The following is a 19,966-nucleotide window of genomic DNA, read 5'->3' on the forward strand; positions in this document are numbered from 1 at the left end:
CGAGGAAAGATCTCAGGCGGCTGCTGCCGAGGTTAAGAAGCTGATGGATGTCGGGTTCATTCGGCAATGTTACTACCCGGATTGGGTAACAAACGTTGTCCTCGTTAAGAAGCCAAATGGTACCTGGCGGATGTGTGTTGATTACCCATATTTGAACAAGGCATGTCCGAAGGATAGCTATCCACTTCCAAAGATCGACAGTCTGGTCGACTCTACAGCCGCTCATGCCTTGATGAGCTTCATGGACGCCTACTCAGGCTTCCATCAAATACCCTTGTGGAAAAACGATCAAGAGAAGACGGCATTCGTCACTGATCAAGGGTTATTGTAACTCTCCCGAGGGACACCAAAAACACCGAAACACCTCTAATAGTTGGGCCCCACCAGCAAAGCCGCCTGCTATGGTGTAGATCGACTCTTTATCGGTGTCAGAACTACTAGTAGGTTTTGGTGGATTTTTTTACGGTTGTCTGGGGTCCGTCTTCAGGGTCACCTTGGACTTGAGGATGTAAGAATTCAACACCCCCTTATCAGCCAATCTATCTAAAAATCGCTTGCGGCTGTAGCAGTCATTGGTGTCATGGCCAATATCCTCATGGAAATGGCAATACTTGTCTTTCGTTCCAATTTTTGGCGGAACCCTTCATGGCTGTGGGCTTTTCAATAGTCACCCGGTCTTTTATCTCCATGAGAATGGAGTAGCAGTCCTTGTTAAACTCGTACCTTAGGACGTACGGTTTAAACTCTTTCTTTTTCTTCTAGGACGGCTGTTCAGGGTCCTCAACTTCCTTTCTCTTCTTTCTCTCTTCAGCTTTCTGAGCCAGCTGTTCTCGCAGACTCCCTTTTTGTTTGTCAGACTTCTTTGAGTCCGATTTCTTGCCAGTGGAGCAGAGCTCGGTCGCCTGTATATAGGCTTCCGCCTCCATCAGCGCCTTTAAAAGAGTTGAGATTCTCTTCTGGATGAGATCAAACTTGAAAGTCGACCCGTCTTTCAGACCCTGGAACAAGTCTGTGTAAGTAACATCGTTAGACAGTCCTTGGATCTGGATTCTCACCAGATTGAACCGCCTGACGTGTGAACGGAGCCCCTCCCTGTCTCCCTGTTGTACCGTGCCCAAGTCAAGGCTTGTCTTTTTGGCGGGTATGTTCATGGAGAAGTTTGAGGCAACAAGAACGCAAGAATCCTAAACTTGTTGATGCACCCAGCCGGCAAATTGACGCACCACTGCTGGGAAATGCCCTTCAACGTGGCTAAGAAACACCTGCACCATGCGACATCATCTAACCCCTACAAGTACATGAGGTGGGTGTATGCAAACAGGTGGTCTTCTAGGTTGGTGGTACCATCATAAGTACCCATCATGACATTCTTAACCTTGGCCAGCTGTGCCGCCTCGGTTATCTCCTTGGAGAACGCAAAAGGTTGTTCTCCAAGTTTTAGTAGACAGAGCTACTAGTCCAGTGGCTAGAAGTTATATGCCGCTTGACCCCCAAAGAGGGCAGGCTGCAAGTAAGGCTGGTCAAACGACCTGTATGGCTGCTGGGGCACATACGGGTGTGACCCTATCATCTAAGGACATGTATGGACAGTCGGGCTGCCTGACAGGCTCTCCTGTGTAGATTGTGAATACCTTATCAAGGTATTCTTGAAGCTGTCCGGGAAAGTCCGCCGAGTCAGACAGTTGCTGGTTTCTCCTTTGCTCAATAAAAAGTCGAGCATAAGAGATAGTCTTCTTGTTGCAATCCAACTATGTATGCTGGATGGCCTTCCTCTTCCCTGGCTCGGGGAAGCGGAACTTGGTCCAATCAATTAAAGGTCGGGTCCCTTCCTTTGTTTTTGGGTGCGGAGTGGGCTCCTTGTCCTTAACCGACTTAGCCTTCTCAGAGCGAGAGAGCTTCTTGGTCGACTGACCCTTGCTGGGATCGGCCGTCCTCTTAGAGATCAGGTCTTTCATCATTCCCTTGAAACTTGTCATGAATTTCATGAACTCGTCTCGAGTGATGTGAGCAGACTGTCCTGCCACCTGAGGCTGGTCGGATGACTTTCTCGGACCCGCCTGACCATCGCCCCACTCCTTGTTGTCTTTGGAACGGATGCGCTTGGTAATGAGGGATCCATCTATGGCCTTATATGTTTCAACCTCTAGATCTTCATCCGTATCATGGTCGAAAAAGACCTTAGCCATAGGCTCCTTTTCTATAGGAGGCGGTACAGTCTCTTGAGAAACCATCTTAGAGGTACTCTCCCCACAGATGGCGCCAAAATGTTTCGGGGTTTTTTGTGTCCTATGGGAGAGTTACGTCACCAAAACTGGATTCCCTACCAGCTGTACCTGCAAAACAACGGAAGCTCCTGTTGGTAGCAGTTCCGCCTCCGACGATCAAGTTAGAACCGGTCGAGGAAAGGTAAAAAGTGCGGAAAGTAAAAGTAGATCTTTTCGGATCCCGAGATCAAGTGTTTTCTCTGATTTGAGAGAAGCAATTGTGTTGTAATAAATGATTGTGCCCCAAAAAATTGGGTAAATTTCCCTATTTATAGGGTCATTGGTAAATGTGCCCTTAGGTCATTTTGACCTAGATTGGTGGACTGCGTCGCTTTGCGGCTTTCTCAGGAATTGGGCCCTGAAGGTCGTCTTTTTCCTTGCTAATTAGGGATGCCACATGTTAACTGGTGATTGGTCCTTTTTGGACCTCTCCTAGGGTGACACGTGTCACCTTCTGATAGGGCTACGTGACCCGGGTATTTTTACCCAAATCAATATCCATTGGTAAGGATGATCATTAAGCGAGAAAGAAAAAAAGTTTAAATTAACCCATAAGCACCAATTTAAGAAAGACAAATCTTACGACTTGGCTCTTTCGAAGGCATATAACGGGGGATGATTTATGTGGGGTGTGTGCTAGTGGAGTTGAATCTGTCACTCATGTGCTTTTTGACTGCCATGTAGCAAACGATGTCTAGAATAATAGCCACTTTCGGTTTACTTTGAATGATTCTCTGAACTCATCTTTTTGCTCAAAGCTTGTATGACTTGCAGGTAAACTAGATCATGATGAGTTACGTGTGTTATATATATGCCATGGCATGGTCCCTTTGGTTTTATAAAAACAAGATGGTTCATGAAGGTTGTGTCTCTAAACGCTTCTCAAACGATTGCCAACTATGTAAAGCTTGTTGAGCACTATTGTATGTTTGCCAATGTGTTTTCCGACCAACCTTGAAGTGCAAGTCTCTCTTTAACAGCGTGGCAACGTCCTTTAGAAGGCTTTATAAAAGTAAATGTGGATGCTCATGTAACTACTTCCTATATGGGGTAGGGGGCAGTGGCAAGAAACCATCGGGAGGAGTTCGTCGGTGGTGCAGTTAGAAAAGTTGAGGGTGTGTAGGAGGTGGAGTGTGCAGAGGCGGTAGCTGCGCCTTTTGGGCCCTCGGTGGCTAAGCGCCTGGGTGTAACGCAAGTATGGCTGGAAGATGATTCCTCTTTTGTGTGTGCTGTAATCAGCAACGGTTTTAGAGATTGCTCTCCAATTTGGTTAGTTTATGATGATATTGGCATGTTATCTAAGTGTTTTAATACTTTTTTTTTTCTCATGTTAGAAGGGTAGGTAACACATTAGCCCACCTAGTAGCAAGGTGGGATACTTGTGGTTGCTCGGAATTTGTTTATATGGGTTTCACCCATAGCTTCTTGTACTTTTAGCAGATTTTAATTTATAATATTCTTGCTTATCAAAAAAGAAAAAAACCTTACGACCTGGCCATGACGTTTGGCCAAGGGTGGCATTAGATTCCTATGCATCACTTGTCACGTAATAAGTGCTTTGTGAATGTTTTTTTACATGTTAAATTGTCGGACAATTCCTAATGACGTGTTCTGTTAATTGTTATTTATAGATTATGATTTTTGTATTATAGATTAATTTTATTATTTTAATATTTAAAAATTAACAACTTTGTATGACCTTGTGTTCAAAAAGAAAAAAAAAAAAAAAACCTTTGTATGACCTTGACTATCACACTTCTTTGTGCGGAAACATAACTATTACTACCTCCGTTTTTTATTATTTGCAACAAATAATACCCCTTTATGGCAAATAACAAGAAACGGAGGTAGTGTTCAACTCCTTCTGTTTAGTAACTAACGTAAAACATTTATCTTATAATTTGTTTAATTGTAGTTACAATACTTTCTAATTTGATAAAAGTCTACTACTATTTACCCTATATTTCTTAAAACTTTGTACAAAATTCATTACTTCGTATTATAATAATTACAAAACAGAGAGAGTAACATTTAATCCATTAGTTATAAAATAAATAAATAAATACGGAGCAAGTAAATTTCAAGCAATAACATTACGACAGTCTACACAGAGGCAACAAGCGTGGTGTTAATCCGCTTGGTCATCCAAATAGGGACAGGTGGGGACAAAAAATCACCGGCAATAGGGATGACGGTATTCCAGCTAATCTCTCAATTATACCCCGATAAAGTCCAACACTGGGCCTAACTAAAGTGTATGTACCTTAACCCAACTGCTAAATTTCCAATCTTCTCCTCTTTCTTCCATTTTTCAAGCTCCCTTTTAGGCTGTAAATTTCATCTTTCTTTTTAGCATTCTTGCCCACCTACCAAATTTACATCAAATACTTTCTTCCTTGTGAAATATATTCCATCACACAAAAAAACTTTAATCAATGAAACAATTTATACTGTAATTATTTACAAATTGATTCAACTCTGAAATCCGCAAATTTAATTTCTTAAAACTTCATCATGGGATCATCTTCAGGTCGATTGTTTAATAGGCAGCGAACTATTCATGAGATTTTCGGAGGCGCATTTGGTAAAATACAAATTCATTTTTTTTCTTGAAATTTTAACTTATTTTGCATTTAATACTTATTTGTGTGTGTGTGTGTGTGTGTGTGGTTTTTTTCTTTTTTTTTTTGCTAAGCAGTAGCTGATGTGGTGTTATGGAGGCAAAGAAACATTACAATGGGAATATTAATACTAACATTAATAATTTGGTTGGTATTTGAGGAATCTGGGTATACTCTGTTATCTCTCATTTCTAGTATTTTGCTGCTGTTGATCACCATCTTATTTGTCTGGTCCAAAGCTGCCTCACTTTTAAACAGGTAACCCTTTTTAACTATTTATTTAGCCTGAATATTTTTGTCAATTGAAATGTTTGGTTGATTTGAGAATTATCGAGTATAGTTTTTCTGGAAAAGAATTTTGTGAGCTATTGTGGTTGGGCTGGTTGAAAGATTCAGATGTTTTTCAAAGTCAATGAAAGAGTATGGTGTTTGACTGTCAAGATTTAGTTTTCTATTAATAAGACAATTATTCAAATTTTTCTGCTACCACTTGAATTTACAATGCTAAATAAGCTGAATCTGCTCTTTAATTATGTGTCATGTGGATGGTGATTGGGGCGGTAGTTAGAAATTGTGTTTTGTTCAAATCATCATTAATTTAGATAGGCCGTGTTTAGTGAAAACATAGCTGATCGTGTTAGTAGACTGTGTTAACTGATTTGACTAACTGATTGTCTGATTGGTCATAGTTGTTTGAGTAGCGGTTAGAAAGAGTATTTAAGTTTTCTTCGAGTACTAAAATCATGTCATATCTTTAATTACGAGATATTGGAACACTGACACAACTAATTCTTGAGAAAATAAACAGCTGATATTTGACTCGAGCAACGGTTATACAGGCATAAATAACACAGGACTGATATCTGTTCACACTCCAGATACAAGTACAAATCAGATAGAGCAACCCCTTCACATACATCATACTTATGTAAGCATATGAGTAGCATGAACAAACACCACACAACCAATAAGGAACACAAAACAAGCTGATAAAGAATATGTCATTCAGTACAAGAAACACAACAACAATGTTCATCTATTCATCATCCCCTCGCCATAAATTCAAACTCTGAATCTTATTTTTACTCTGCTTTGACATAGGAAGTGAAATATGCACAAACCCTAGAGCCTTTCTCTTGGAGAAGAATTTCTTCCCTCCTTCATTACCATTGTTATCTCTTCTCTTAGGCGGCGGAGTTGATTCTCCTCTATGTTGTCGGAACATCTGATTCAATGACACCCTTTGCCTCCCTCCCCCTCCTCCTCCCCTGCCCTCACCAACACTTTCTTCCTGCCTGCCAACCTCTAAATCATCCCTCAGAACAAGTTTCCTGCTCAAAATGTCTCCTATTGAAGTTGTAGCAGGCCTAGCAGCCGGCTTACATTGATCATTATTGTTTCTTGTGTACTCGTAATCGTTTGAATCGAGCAGCCTAGAATCTCTTTGAGGGCGTGCAGGTAAAGAGTTTCTGAATCCCATCTTACTTAGTCTCTCCTCAGATGCTTCTTTAATCCTTCTGAAGGCATCTATCTGTTCAGCTTTTTGAGCTTTGTCAGTTAATGCAGAATACTCTTCAACTGAGAGACTACTCCCCGGTTTTTGCTGATTATTGTAAGTATTGAATGATATGCTTTCATTGGTTGATAAAGTCCTGATCTCAGCTAAAGCAAGAGATTCAGCAGCCTTAGCAGCATCCTCGAGTTTCTTGGCTACAACCCACCTCATTTCTATCACTTTAAGGCTTGTTTTCGTCTGTTCTACGTCTGACATTGCCTTCAGAACTTCTGATCTAGCTGCTTCAGCTGTCTTCATAAACTGCTCGGCCTCATAATTCAACTCCATCTAGCTTATTGTAGTAGTCAATCTGCTAATATTGGTCAAATTAGCTAAGTTTGCCCAATAAGTTCTGCACCCAATACCCTCATAATTTTTTGGTTTAAGTGAGCCATAAGAGCATAATAAATTACAAATAGGGAAGGTTATATATAGGATTTTATTGTTAACCACAAAAACATGACTTCAATGGAATCCCATTGACATCATTGTCTTTTTGGTTATAATCTCTTAAGCATACACATATAGTCTAACTAAAAACATTGAGGCCAGGCAACTGCTTGAGTTGAGACAGCTCACAAGCTACTGCCTACAGTGAAGATTGACTTGTGAAAACTTCATTTGAGTGTAAGGGTGGCTGAAACTATTAGAAGAAGCATCTATTTGCCGTGTTTCTTAACTTTTAGTCTGTAAATCTCCCTTTTAACGTACCTCAAAATTGTCATAAATTCTTTAACTTAAAAATCTGCCAAGTTTGACAGCATTTGATAACTAATTCCATGTTACGTTTTTATTTGGGATTGATTAAGGAATGTTAAGCTCTTGGTTATCTTTAGTTTTTCCTATATAACCTTATTTTATCTTTAACTTTTAATTCTCTGGTTTTTATGCATAATTATTTACATTTTTCACTACGATTCCAAAGTAAATTAACAATCAAGTATATGATAATTTATATTTTTCACGATCCCAAAGTATACTGAATGCTGTATCATTTCATTATTTTAAGTGGAATTTTGCACTTTGTTAATAATTTTATTGCTTTCTTCTCCCAATTCCTAACAAAGAAAACAAATGAGAATGAGAGAATATAATCTGGTAATTTAATTGCATGTAAACATATTGAATGTTTTAATTGTTGTGTAACGAACTAGTTAATATTAACAGCTATTATAATCGAGATTGCAAATGAAACAGAGAATTGAGGGAAATCAGGGAGCTTTTCATTCACTAAAAGATGGCTACTTTCTTACAATGGAGGCTTGAGGCCACCAATCTCCTTAGTGTCTTTAGGGCACCACTCTCTAGACCTAGATCACCACAATACTCAGGCTACCTAAGAAATTCCTGATCCCCCTTTTTATATGTACATCATCAGTCCTAGAGGAGATAAGACAAAATTAAGAAAGTTACAGCTGTCGCAATTTGATATGCATGCAGCCCTGCAGATCAGTCTTTTGGCTGCTCCTGAATGGGGTGCTGCTCCACTACTCGTTCCTCTTTCATAGCATGTCCTTTCTTCCTTCTCCTTGCATATGTGATAACGGCCTTCTGCTTGTCATGCTTGCTGCCACCAGCATTCGTTGCATCCCCTCCCCCTAGAAGCACCACCTTGTCCTCAAGGTGAAAGGATGGAAATCGCTCAGCAATCACGGCTGTTCCCAAGTAGCTTCAAGTGCGGGTAGTCCTTGCCACTTAATTAGCACTTCCAACACCTTTGATATACTCTTAGAGTCCCTCACATTTAACACCAATTCCGGCCCCACCAAGAGCTCCAATTCGTTTGTCAGTTGGGTGGGTAAAGTCGGGTTAGCCACTTGATTTCCCAACGCTCTCGAGTTGCGATACGTGGAACACAGGGTGGACACGACGAGAGTCAGCCACCTCCAATTTGTACGCCACATGCCCGATGCGTTGGATTATCTTGAATGGGCCATAGAAGCGGGGAGACAGCTTCTCATTGGGCCTGTTAGCGAGAGACCTTTGCCTATATGGTTGGAGCTTCAAATAAACGAAGTCCCCAAGCTAAAAATCTTCCTCTCTCCTTCGCATATCAGCAGTCCCCTTCATTCTTTGCTTGGCTCGAACCAAGTTCATGTGTAAATCTTCAAGCACCCAATCTCTTTCTTGCAGCCACTCATCCAAACTATCCACCGGGGTTTGACCCTTGCCAACCTTGATCAACCTAGGGGGTTCTCTTCCATAGACCACCCTAAAAGGAGTGAATCCGGTCGAAGCATGGTATGCCGTGTTGTACGCATACTCTGCCCACTGCAGCCACGTTCCCCATGACTTAGGCCGCCCATTCACAAAGCATCGCAAATAAGTTTCCAAGGTTTTGTTCACGACCTCCGTTTGGCCGTTGGTTTGAGGGTGGTATGCCGTAGGCTTGAGATGCGTGCCTTGCAATTTGAACAACTCTCGCTAAAATATACTCATAAAATTCCGGTCCCGATCTGAGACAATGGAGGTAGGAAAACCATGTAGTCGCACTACCTCCTTCATGAATGTTCAGCCACTGTCGCCGCACTAAAGGGATGTTTCAACCCAATGAAGTGCGCATATTTAGATAGTCCGTCAACCACTACCAAAATTGAGTTCATGCCTTTAGAAATTGGAAGGCCTTCTATAAAGTCCATTGAAATGTCTTCCCATATTGCCTCGGGAATGGGTAACGGTTGAAGCAACCCAGCCGCGGTTGTGATTGCGAATGTTTAGCTTGCTCGCAGATTGAGCATTGCTTCACATGATCCCCAATATCCTTCCTCATCCCAAGCCATTACCACTCCGAAGCAATTTGCAAGTAAGTCTTGGTTTTTCCTTGATGTCCTCCAACCGGGCTATCGTGGTACTCCTTTAACAACTTGGGAATTAATTTCGAAAATTAGGGGATTGCAACTCTCCCTTTAAACATCAGCCTACCTTCCTCTATTGCATACCCCACATAATTTCCCTACCCATTAGCCACGTCTGCTGCGATTTTACTCAGCAAGTCATCGGACTTAATCTCATTTTTGAGTTCTCCCCAATCAAACCCCTTCACTATGACCATAGCAGCGAGGTCTCTCGCAAATAGGGGCCGAATACTTCGTTCATGAGTGCTTGGAAGGTAGCGGGGGCGTTTAAGGCCCACTAAGAACTCGTACTGGCCTTCATGGGTGCGGAAGGCGGTCTTGTGGGTGTCCTCTTCCCTTACCAAAATTTGGTGGTAACCCAACTTAAGATCGAGGTTTGAGAAAACAACAGCCCCATGAAGTTTGTCCAGCAGCTCGTCAATAATGGGAATGGGGTACTTGTCCGGGATAGTCTCCCGATTCAAGGCCCGGTAGGCGACGCAGAAACGTCATGAGCCATCCTTTTTCTTAACCAACAATACCGGACTTGAGAAAGGACTAACGGAGGGTTTGATTATCCCGGCTTCAAGCATTTCCCTTATCAACCTTTCCATTTCATCCTTCTGAAATTGGAGGTACCTATAGGGCCTTACACTGACCGGATTGCTGCCCTCTTTTAATACTATCGCATGTTATTGGCCTCGCTTTGTTGGTAACCCTTTGGGGTTAGAAAATACCTCCTGAAACGGCCCCATAAGGCCTTCCAGCCACTCCGGAACTATGGCAGCCCCTATTCCCGTAGTACTCTCCTCAACTTCCACCTCCACTCGGTTAATCTCCAGCCAAAGTCCTTCACCTTCGTGGCGCAAGGTTCTTATCATGGCCTTGAGTGACACCTTAGTGCGCTCCAAGGCCGGGTTTCCCACTAGAGTGATGCTTCGGTCCCCCACCATGAAACTCATAATATGAGTTTTCCAGTTGTGTGTGACTGATCCTAGCTTTTCCAGCCACTCTATGCCCAATATCAAGTCGGCATTACCCAATTGCAGTGGTAAAAAATTATCCACCACCACGAAATCGTCGTTGAGAACCATCCTCAACCCTTGGCATCGCCCTTTTCCCCAAATTAGGTCGTCGTTGCCTAGGGAAACACCGAATTCTGGATTACCCACCACCGGCACTCCCACCTCAACCACCGAAACGTCGGAGATGATATTATGAGTGGCCCCCAAGTCCACTAGGATAACCACCGATTTTGGCCCCACCTTCCCTTCCAACTTCATGGTTCAGGGGTTGGATAGACCCACCACCGAGTAGAGTGAGACTTCCGGTGCTACCTCTGTATCGCTGGAGTCGGAGTTCGGCGGCTTGGATGAACCCTTCTTCGGCGTCCTCCGCGCTGCCAGCAACAAAAACCTTAACTCCTTGTTCTTGCATTGATGCCCAACTCCTCATCTTTCATCACACCGAAAACAAAGGCCCTTCGCCTTCCGTTCTTGGTGTTCGTCAGTCGTCGCGGTTCGCCGGATTTTGCAGTAGAGTAGGTGGTGGTTTTGGGAAAATTCGATTCAGTGGGAGCTTTATGCCACCCCTTGAAAGAGGAGGCTTGTTGGGTTGGAGTCCCATATGTGTTAATGAGGCTCGGCCCCAGGTGGCGCCTTGGATCCACTTCCACTTGCTACAGACTTACCGGATCCTAAATAGCTGGGTCCCTTTTTAAACCCGCCTACTAGATTTCTTTCTTTGACCCGACCCGCTATTTCCATGGCTTGCTCTAGGTTGTACGGTTCATTAGTCTCACCTCTGCCCTTAATATCTTCTTTGAGCCAATTAATGAAATGGCCCAACATAATGGTTTCGGGTATATCTTCTTAAGGGACTGAAAGTTCGATGAACTTCTTCCGATATTCGTTGATGGTGGTGTCCCGACTCGCCGCCAACCACTGCTCGTGGAGACTTCTGGCGTGGGTTGGTCGGAACTGCCTTCATACTCTCCCAGTTAGGTATCGGCCTCCTACGGTTTTCTCACTAGAACTACCGCAAGGCGTCACCCTCCATGGCTACCACGACGGCCTGTAGTTTTTGTTCCTCCGTCAATTGGTAGTGTTGAAAATACTTCTCACCCCGAAGTATCCAACCGTCAGCCCTCGAAGAGTGGCATCTCCAACTTCCTTGGTTTCCACCGATGGCCTCCTCCACCGCCTGGGTTTTGCCAGCCTCACATAGCGTTGTTAAACGGTTTCCCATCTCCTTGTTCTTGGTTCCTCTGGTTTACGAGATTGCGGAGTTCTTCAAAGAACTGAGCTTGTGTTGTGGTGTTCACCGTCATCTGGGCTTCTTGCTGTTCCGCCGAACGGCTTCTTCCAGCAATTTCTTGAGAGATTCCTCTTGAGCCTTTAACGTTGCCTCCATCGTCTCTAGTTGGGTTTCCACTCCGGTCATCTGTTCATCCAGCGCATCACATCTCTGAGCTGCAGTGAGAACCATTTTTATTTTTTTGAACGGAGTTTGTGGTGGTTTCCAGCATCGGCAGCCGCTCTGATACCACTTGTAACGAACTAGTTAATATTAACAGCTATTATAATCGAGATTGCAAATGAAACAGAGAATTGAGGGAAATCAGGGAACTTTTCATTCACTAAAAGATGGCTACTTTCTTACAATGGAGGCTTGAGGCCACCAATCTCCTTAGTGTCTTTAGGGCACCACTCTCTAGATCTAGATCACCACAATACTCAGGCTACCTAAGAAATTCCTGATCCCCCTTTTTATATGTACATCATCAGTCCTAGAGGAGATAAGACAAAATTAAGAAAGTTACAGCTGTCGCAATTTGATATGCATGCAGCCCTGCACTACTCGTTCCTCTTTCATAGCATGTCCTTTCTTCCTTCTCCTTGTATATGTGATAACGGCCTTCTGCTTGTCATGCTTGCTGCCACCAGCATTCATTGCATGTTGCTGCAAAGCAACCCAAGATCACTTTGTGGATGTTGAGATACTTGTTTAGGGTAAACTTACCCATGACAAATGGACCAATCCGGACCTGCCACGTGTCCACCACGTGGGCCAATCAGCGTCCGCCACTTGTCACCCTAAGAGGTCCAACATGGACTAATCAGGCCACGCCACCTGGCCTCCCATATGCCAAATAGGCAAAAATGGCCACCAAGGCCCAAAGTCCGAGAGAAGCCCAATTTGCCTTGGTTAACCTAAACCTAGGATTGGCACGCTTCTCAAGACTATAAATACTTAATTTATCCTCATTAAAGGGAATTCAACAATTAATGGCTCTCACCAAGAGAAAACCAAAACACATTGATCACTCCTCACCTAGAGGAACCAGATCTTCCAACCTTTACTTTTCCGCACTATTCACTCCTCAAGCAAGTACTAACTTGATCGTCGGAGGCGGAGCTCCTACCACAAGGAGTCTCCGTTTGTTTTGCAGGTACAGGCGTCCGGTTCCAGTCTCGGAATTGTAACTCCCCCGCAGGACATCAGAAAACCCCGAAACATCTTGGCGCCGTCTGTGGGGAGAGTACTTCTGAGATGGCACCCACGTCTGTACCGACTCCTGAAGAGAGGCGTCCCCTAGACGACCCTCAAGTTCAGTCGGACCATGATACTGAGGAAGAATTTAAAGTTGAAGCTCACACAGCTTCAGACGGGACCCTAAGGGCCTGGCGCACCCGTCCTACCGAAAGGAGGGAACGAGAGGCTGGTCCCAGTCGGCCAGCCGGCCCACCGCCTGAGACTCAGCAGGCGGCCGAAGGATCTGCTCTTATTACTAGGACAGAACTCACGACTCTCATGAGTACTTTCAAGGGAAAGATCCAAGAGCTTGTCAATAAAAAGGCGACTGCTCCACCAAAGGAACAGTCGGCCAGATCAAACAACTCCCAGTTGAAGTTACATGCGCCTCGCATGAAACTACTGGGTACAACCGGCAATATACCAGCCTCCGAGCATCCGGCCAGGCGGCCAACTACTGCAGGCGTCATACGGCCGAATGCAAAAAGTCAGACGGTCAAGCTTGTAAGCTATTTATTATTATCATATCATTATTATGATGGTAAAAATAAAATAAAATAAAAGAGGCTATTGGCAGAATGGCTTGGAATGCCGAGCTAAAAGAGATTCCGTGCATACAATGTCAATGTTTTGGGAAGAACCGCCATCCCTCATATGAAATCACAAGTGAGCTCAATCTGAGAGTATGAAGCTCCATGCAAACAAGCAGCAGCATGACTCAATGAGCAGCCAGCACTATACAAGCCCCAAGCAGTCGGCCTTGTGTACTAAGCGCAGGAAAAAGGGGGCTAGTGATGTGTGGGAGTCGTATGTGTTTAATCATCATATGCAAATAAACAAAGCTCACCCTAAAACAGCCGGCTTATCATTATGTTACCCAATGCCGATCAAGTAAAGTTTGTTCTTGTGTGAAAAATAGCATGAGTCTATTGCAATATCGAGGCACAAATGGCATTATCATGCGAGACAAAGGCAGCGTAAGCAAAACGTGTGTGTGTTGATATGCAAGGCTGAACGCAAGGTGTAATAGGCGGCCACAAGTGCTCTTCAAGACGGCAGCCGGCCCCATCCCAGTCACAAAAACAGCCAGCCATGTGCGGCACTTAACGCAGCAAGCCACCATCAAAACAGCAGGCACTCGGTTGAAAGAACATAAGCTAATGTGGGTCTTCATGCTTTTGTAATGAGGGCCGAGTATTCTGATCATCTTAGTCTAAATAATGCCCAGCACGATCAGAAAAACATTAATACAAGCGGCAATTATGTGCCAAGCTAACTATGAAATACACGGCCAAATGCCGAGTTCGAGGCGAAAAGGTTTCAACTCCATGAAAACTGAGCAATCTTCGAATTTTGTTAGGCAATGCATAATAAGCAAGTCAACTGGTACTATGTTGATAGCTCAGACGGCCATCTCTATGCATTTGGAGATACATTCGGCTACAAGCCATCACCATGCATTTGACTAAAAGGCTAAAATCGACTGGTATTGTTGATGGCTGCCCCTTGTATGTATTCGAAGCAACACACTTCTCGCTGTTTGCGTTTCGCATTTGGATGGCCGAATGCTTTGATGAAGGAGCAGGCGGCATCCAAATGAAGTGAGCTCGATTTGAGAGTATGCAGCTCCCAGTATACAAGCGGCCATCTATACAGGCGCTAAGCATTCGGCTCTTCGCTGTTGACCCTTGCAAACAAGAGCTTAATGGCTCCTACTTCAGAACGCATACAAGCATCCAAAATCAACACTCGATTGGTTTAATACAATCGGCTCTATAATCATTCAACGACAGCCGAGAGAATTATTGCTCATCTCATACTATCAGCTAGCCTACAAGAAGGATACTGGCCATTAAAACCATTCGCAAAGAACGAAGCGGCATTCGCAACCATTGATTATTAAAAGCATAGCTAAGCTCAAGTTCTTGTAACAATGAAAGCAGCCGGCCTGCTCCTCATGTAAGTTCAGGCTATGAGATTCTTGAATTTCGAAGGGTCCTAGTCGAGTAAATTCAGGCTATGTAAGTTCAGGCTACGAGTTTTGTGCTTGGACTGAGCAAAGGCTTGAGTAGGCGGCCCCAGCCAGTCCCAGCTTGACGCACCAGCTTGCTTAAAACAGCCGGCTACCTGATCATTCGGCCATTCAACGTCGAACTTGGAATTGCTTGTTAAGTCCAAAAGGATACATCCAACATCCTCATGTATTACAAGCCGATTATGGGAGTGTGTATCAACAAGATGCCCAGCTAGCAACATCACAACCAGCATGCTCCACATGTAAGCTAAAGATAAGCGCTTCTTGAAATTTCGAAGTATCATGGGCAAACAACAGTGAATCAAGCGACACCATGTTGGCTCCAAGCATCTAGGCTTGATTGTTTGTAAAAGAAACAGCCGCATGGTTACAGCCAACGGTGTCAACTCGCTTAAAACAGCCGGCCACCTAGCAAATCAGCCTGACCATATGTGTGAAGCTTTGCGCTTTAACCACATGCTGCCACCCATAATCTAGTTAAACGCATGTGTCACGCTTACCAAACCTCTTAAACAGTCGGCCAACATAACATGCGGACTTAAGTGGTCGGATGCTTCACATGTTAAGCATTGTTAAAGTCGAGTAATATATGGCTTTGCAAATTGTATATATGTCGACAAAATTCAGGATAAATTTGCAAGCCATGGAGGGTCGGATCATAGCTACTCGGCTTGGTTATTGTTGAACCCCTTATAAGGGCAATATGAACTCACCTCCCTCCTAGCATGTAACAACGTATGATCGTACAAAATAAATGGACGGTTGACTAAAGCTAGTTGTCCGAGTTGCCCTCACTTGAAGCTCCATGTTTCAAATTAAATACGGACAAGATAAGCTGGCCGAATAAAAATGAAAAGCAAACGTCCTCCATGTGCAAAGCTCAAACACCAACAACAAGCAACTCTAAATGCCGAGTTCGTGTGTATAAAACAGGCGGCATGAAATCCATCAAAGAATAGGATGTTTTTCAAAACAGGCGGCATGCCGAATGTCTGGTTCTATGGTTTGCGTGGTTTCATAGCCTTGTTAAAGCTACCTCAATCATTATTATGATTATCCCAGTTATGTGATCACTTGTCATTCTCATTTAAAGAATATTGCCTAAGTCTATCAAGCAAGAGAGGCGGCATGAATAGTAGTCGGCCCCCTATACGACGAAGTCTCGTAGCTATGAAAGCAGTCGACCCTCATTAATTTCACTAAGGGGCTAAAGACCGGCGGCAAATGTGCGGGCCGAACATCAAGGTCGCAAACCACATTAAAACAAGTTTAGCACGACCACCTGTCCCCATTCGAAGAAAGTAGAGTCACCAATCCTCCATGGAAGGGAGCTTAGTGATCTATCTACTCTAACACTTGAAATTATTTCAATACTTGATATTGATTCAGAGGGGCAGGCCGCCTATACATTTACAGTCGCCTACTCTCCATTGAGTATTTTACTCTATCATTAGAGGGGCAGGCCGCCTATATATTTACAGTCGCCTACTCTCCATTGAGTATTTTACACTATCACCAGAGGGGCATGCCGTCTGGACATACAGTTGGCTACTCTCCATAGAAGAGGGCCGGCTGGTTCCAAAACAGACAGCCACCCCCCTATACTTTGCTAAAAAATGATCAGGGCCTGGCCGACCCTGTGCCTAAACAGGCGGCTACCCTCCTCTTACTTAGCACCTACGTTCACCAAGAACTAACCAAGGCCACAAGCCGAATGATCAGTCCAGGCGCCAAGCCAACTGATCCAATCTTTAAACTAATACGACCTGTCCCAACATCATAGCAGGCGTCCGGCGGCATCCCTCCGGATGAAATTCGTCGCAGAGAGCAGCTCCCTTTTGGGTGGAACATTGCTTTATAAACTAATTACACGACACCTATACGACTGTCCCCAAGGGCAACCACGTAGCCGTTTTTGAGACAAGGATAACTCTATCACTAACCAAACCAGTGGTAGCAGTTGACATCTGAGTCAGATGACTGCCTGTATTACTTGGGATAAATGCAAGGGGTACCTCTTGAGTTAATAGCCAACAAACATTGGCGAATCAAGGGGTCTAGCCGGCCTTCGCCGCCTTGTACCTCTACTTCTCAAGCAAGAGTGACGGCGACTGAGTAACACCAACAATAACTCATAGTCACTCCCTCAAACTTGGTATGGAACCTAAAAGGTTTGAGTAGACCGCCTGTTTTTTGGCAAACAGGGGCACTCAAACCCCTATTCCTACTAGGTAACCACTCCTTGGGTTAATAGCCAACAAACATTGGCGAATCAAGGGGATCAGCCGGCCTCCGCCGCCTGGTACCTCTACTACTCAAGCTAGAGTGTGACGGAGACTAAGTAACTCCTATGTTAACTTATAGTCACTCCCTCAAACTTAGTATGGAGCCTAAAAAGTATGAGTCGCCCGCCTGTTTTTAGCAAACAGGGGCTCTCAACCACTACTCCTGCTAGGTTAACAACCTTTGAGTTAATAGCCAAGAAAAACTTGGCGAATCAAGGGCACTATCCGGCTCCCGCCGCCTGGTTTCCCTACCACTCAAACAAAATAGGCAGTGATTGACTAACCGCAAGGTTAACCAGTCGCCCTCCTTAGTACGGAACCTAAAAGGTATGAGGAGTCCGCCTGTTTTTTGGTAAACAGAGGTACTCGACCACTATTCTTACTAGGTTGGCTATACTTAAAGCTGCCGTCTGTAACCCAGCAGACGTAGCTACTTTGGTTGGACGTCCTGTCTGACGCCTGCTTCTATGCAGCCACCAAAGCAGACGACCAGCCATCCCCAACGAAATAAACTAAGTACCGAACTTAGTATATTGAATCAAAAGAGGCCAACGGCCGAATAATGCTAAACGCTTACCCCTTGTGCAATAGTTGACAGTCCACCTGATCAGGGGCTATCTGCATAGTAGGGCAAAGAATCGGCATCTGTCTAGTTCGGCGGCAATCATTATTATGATTGATTAACTTTGAAAATGTCATACCGCCCAAGGTATCAAAATTTTCTAAGTTAATCAAGTCCATCTCCCATTAGAACTAGACAAGATGCCGACCTAGCAAAGCTTCGAGGGTCTAACTTTCGAAAGGAGCAATCCCTCCTGGAAAGAGAAATAACTCCTTCCGAGGGGCAAATGTTTAGGGTAAAATTACCCATGACAAATGGACCAATCCGGACCTGCCACGTGTCCACCACGTGGGCCAATCAGCGTCCGCCACTTGTCACCCTAAGAGGTCCAACATGGACTAATCAGGCCACGCCACGTGGCCTCCCATATGCCAAATAGGCAAAAATGGCCACCAAGGCCCAAAGTCCGAGAGAAGCCCAATTTGCCTTGGTTAACCTAAACCTAGGATTGACACGCTTCTCAAGACTATAAATACTTAATTTATCCTCATTAAAGGGAATTCAGCAATTAATGGCTCTCACCTAGAGAAAACCAAAACACATTGATCACTCCTCACCTAGAGGAACCAGATCTTCCAACCTTTACTTTTCCGCACTATTCACTCCTCAAGCAAGTACTAACTTGATCGTCGGAGGCGGAGCTCCTACCACAAGGAGTCTCCGTTTGTTTTGCAGGTACAGGCGTCCGGTTCCAGTCTCGGAATTGTAACTCTCCCGCAGGACATCAGAAAACCCCGAAACAATACTCATTTATCAAGATTTGTTCGACTCAAACTCATTCATTAATCTTGTTGAGACTGAACTTAGGTTAAACTTGTGGTAGGCATAATATGTAGCTTGTTACCACCCCACTATGATCACTTTAAGTATAGCCCTTAGAACTAAATTCTACTTGATTTAGTAAGTGCATGCCAAAGTGAACCAACTGTACAACAGCTTCCTACAAGTATATGTTATGGAGTGGGTTGACCCTAAGATAACAGTACTCGACTAATAGAATCTAAGCAGGTATTAGATTTCTTTGTTTCAGAAATAAGCACTTGTCCAGAAATATTGCTTCAAAAGTCATTCATGCTTCGATGTTTCGTTCAGGGGGGAAAAAAAAATTCAAATTTCATGATCATAATATTAAAATAAGTGCAAAATCTTTTGTACAGCAGGAATGTCCTCAGTCAACCTATAGAGACTAGCTAGAACTAGTAACAACTTCCCTTTTTATGCTTTCATTCTAATTTTTGGGGGTTAATTTTCATAATGATTTAAAGCTTGCTTAACACATTGGCACATTTCTAACCCTATGCATTAGTTGACATCCAACAGACCTGCACCACCTTTGCCAGATATGTATTTGAGAGAGGAAATCGTATCCGAAGTGGGAGAGCTTGCTCGCGAAAATATTAATGCTTTGGTCTTAGTTTGTCGGAATGTTGCTCTTGGCAAAGATTCAAGGCTATTTCTCAGAGTTGCTGCCTGCCTGCTGATGATTTCTGTTTTTGGAGCCTTGACTGATATTGTCACACTGTGCTATATGTGTAAGTTCCCATTATATTCGTTACCCTTTTTTTATCTTGGAGGTCCTAAATTTTCGAAGGAGGTGGTGTCTCTTGTTGTTGGACAGTAGGGTACACAGTTTGCATTTCCTATCTGTACTTACCTTTTCCATTGATTATGCAGCCCTTGCTATTCTTCTCACGATTCCTGCATTATATGAGAGGTACGATGACCAGATTGATAAATACATGATGAGTGCATACAGAAGCCTACAACAAATTCGTGTAAATTTTGACTATTATATCACCATGATAAGAAAGTTGGACCTTGAAAAGTTTCAATGAGAGTGACTTCAGATTCTTTTTGGTACATATGATTATTGTAAAGAAGATTGTGTTTTTGAACTCATCAATTTTGATATTTATTTTTGGTTTACCATATCAATTTTTTTTTTGTTTTAATTGTTTCCTTTTTTTTTTTTTTTTTTTTTTTTTTTTTTTTTTTTTGAAAAATTGCTTTTAATAATCCCGACTTTGGCTGGTTCGCTGTTAATAATCCCACTTTTTGATTATTATCTAAAAAGCACCGGCCATCCCTTCCTCAACCACCAGTCCACCCCTCCCCTTCCCCAGCCACCTGTCCTCTTCTCCAGCCACTAACTCACTGCCCCATCCCCTACCCCTACCCGAAATAGTCCCCCCTCTTCCCTAGCCACAACATCACCC

General features: G+C 43.6%; 2 protein-coding genes across 2 annotated transcripts; one reads left to right on the forward strand and one right to left on the reverse strand.

The window, feature by feature from the left end:
• The first annotated feature begins 4,484 nt into the window (after nucleotides 1–4,484).
• LOC110706256 (reticulon-like protein B12) lies at nucleotides 4,485–19,685 on the forward strand. Its single transcript, XM_021884153.1, has 4 exons — nucleotides 4,485–4,848; nucleotides 4,963–5,143; nucleotides 19,071–19,282; nucleotides 19,425–19,685. The coding sequence occupies exons 1-4, from the start codon at nucleotides 4,779–4,781 to the stop codon at nucleotides 19,583–19,585; spliced, it is 624 nt and encodes a 207-aa protein (XP_021739845.1). The 5' UTR covers nucleotides 4,485–4,778; the 3' UTR covers nucleotides 19,586–19,685.
• LOC110706255 (WEB family protein At3g51720-like) lies at nucleotides 5,150–6,836 on the reverse strand. The gene has a single exon (XM_021884151.1). It carries the CDS (start codon nucleotides 6,726–6,728, stop codon nucleotides 5,922–5,924), a length of 807 nt encoding a protein of 268 aa, XP_021739843.1. The 5' UTR covers nucleotides 6,729–6,836; the 3' UTR covers nucleotides 5,150–5,921.
• Nucleotides 19,686–19,966: the final 281 nt, after the last annotated feature.

This window comes from Chenopodium quinoa, unplaced genomic scaffold (assembly GCF_001683475.1).
Source record: "Chenopodium quinoa cultivar QQ74 unplaced genomic scaffold, ASM168347v1, whole genome shotgun sequence".
Classification (NCBI taxonomy): Eukaryota; Viridiplantae; Streptophyta; class Magnoliopsida; order Caryophyllales; family Amaranthaceae; genus Chenopodium; species Chenopodium quinoa.

Excerpts from the sequence above, each read along its gene's own strand:
- LOC110706256 (XM_021884153.1), top strand. The coding sequence starts at position 4,779 with ATGGGATCATCTTCAGGTCGATTGTTTAATAGGCAGCGAACTATTCAT. Across the intron at positions 4,849-4,962 it reads GATTTTCGGAGGCGCATTTG|TAGCTGATGTGGTGTTATGG; the intron begins GTAAAATACAAA and ends TTTGCTAAGCAG. Across the intron at positions 19,283-19,424 it reads TGTCACACTGTGCTATATGT|CCCTTGCTATTCTTCTCACG; the intron begins GTAAGTTCCCAT and ends TTGATTATGCAG.
- LOC110706255 (XM_021884151.1), bottom strand. The coding sequence starts at position 6,728 with ATGGAGTTGAATTATGAGGCCGAGCAGTTTATGAAGACAGCTGAAGCA.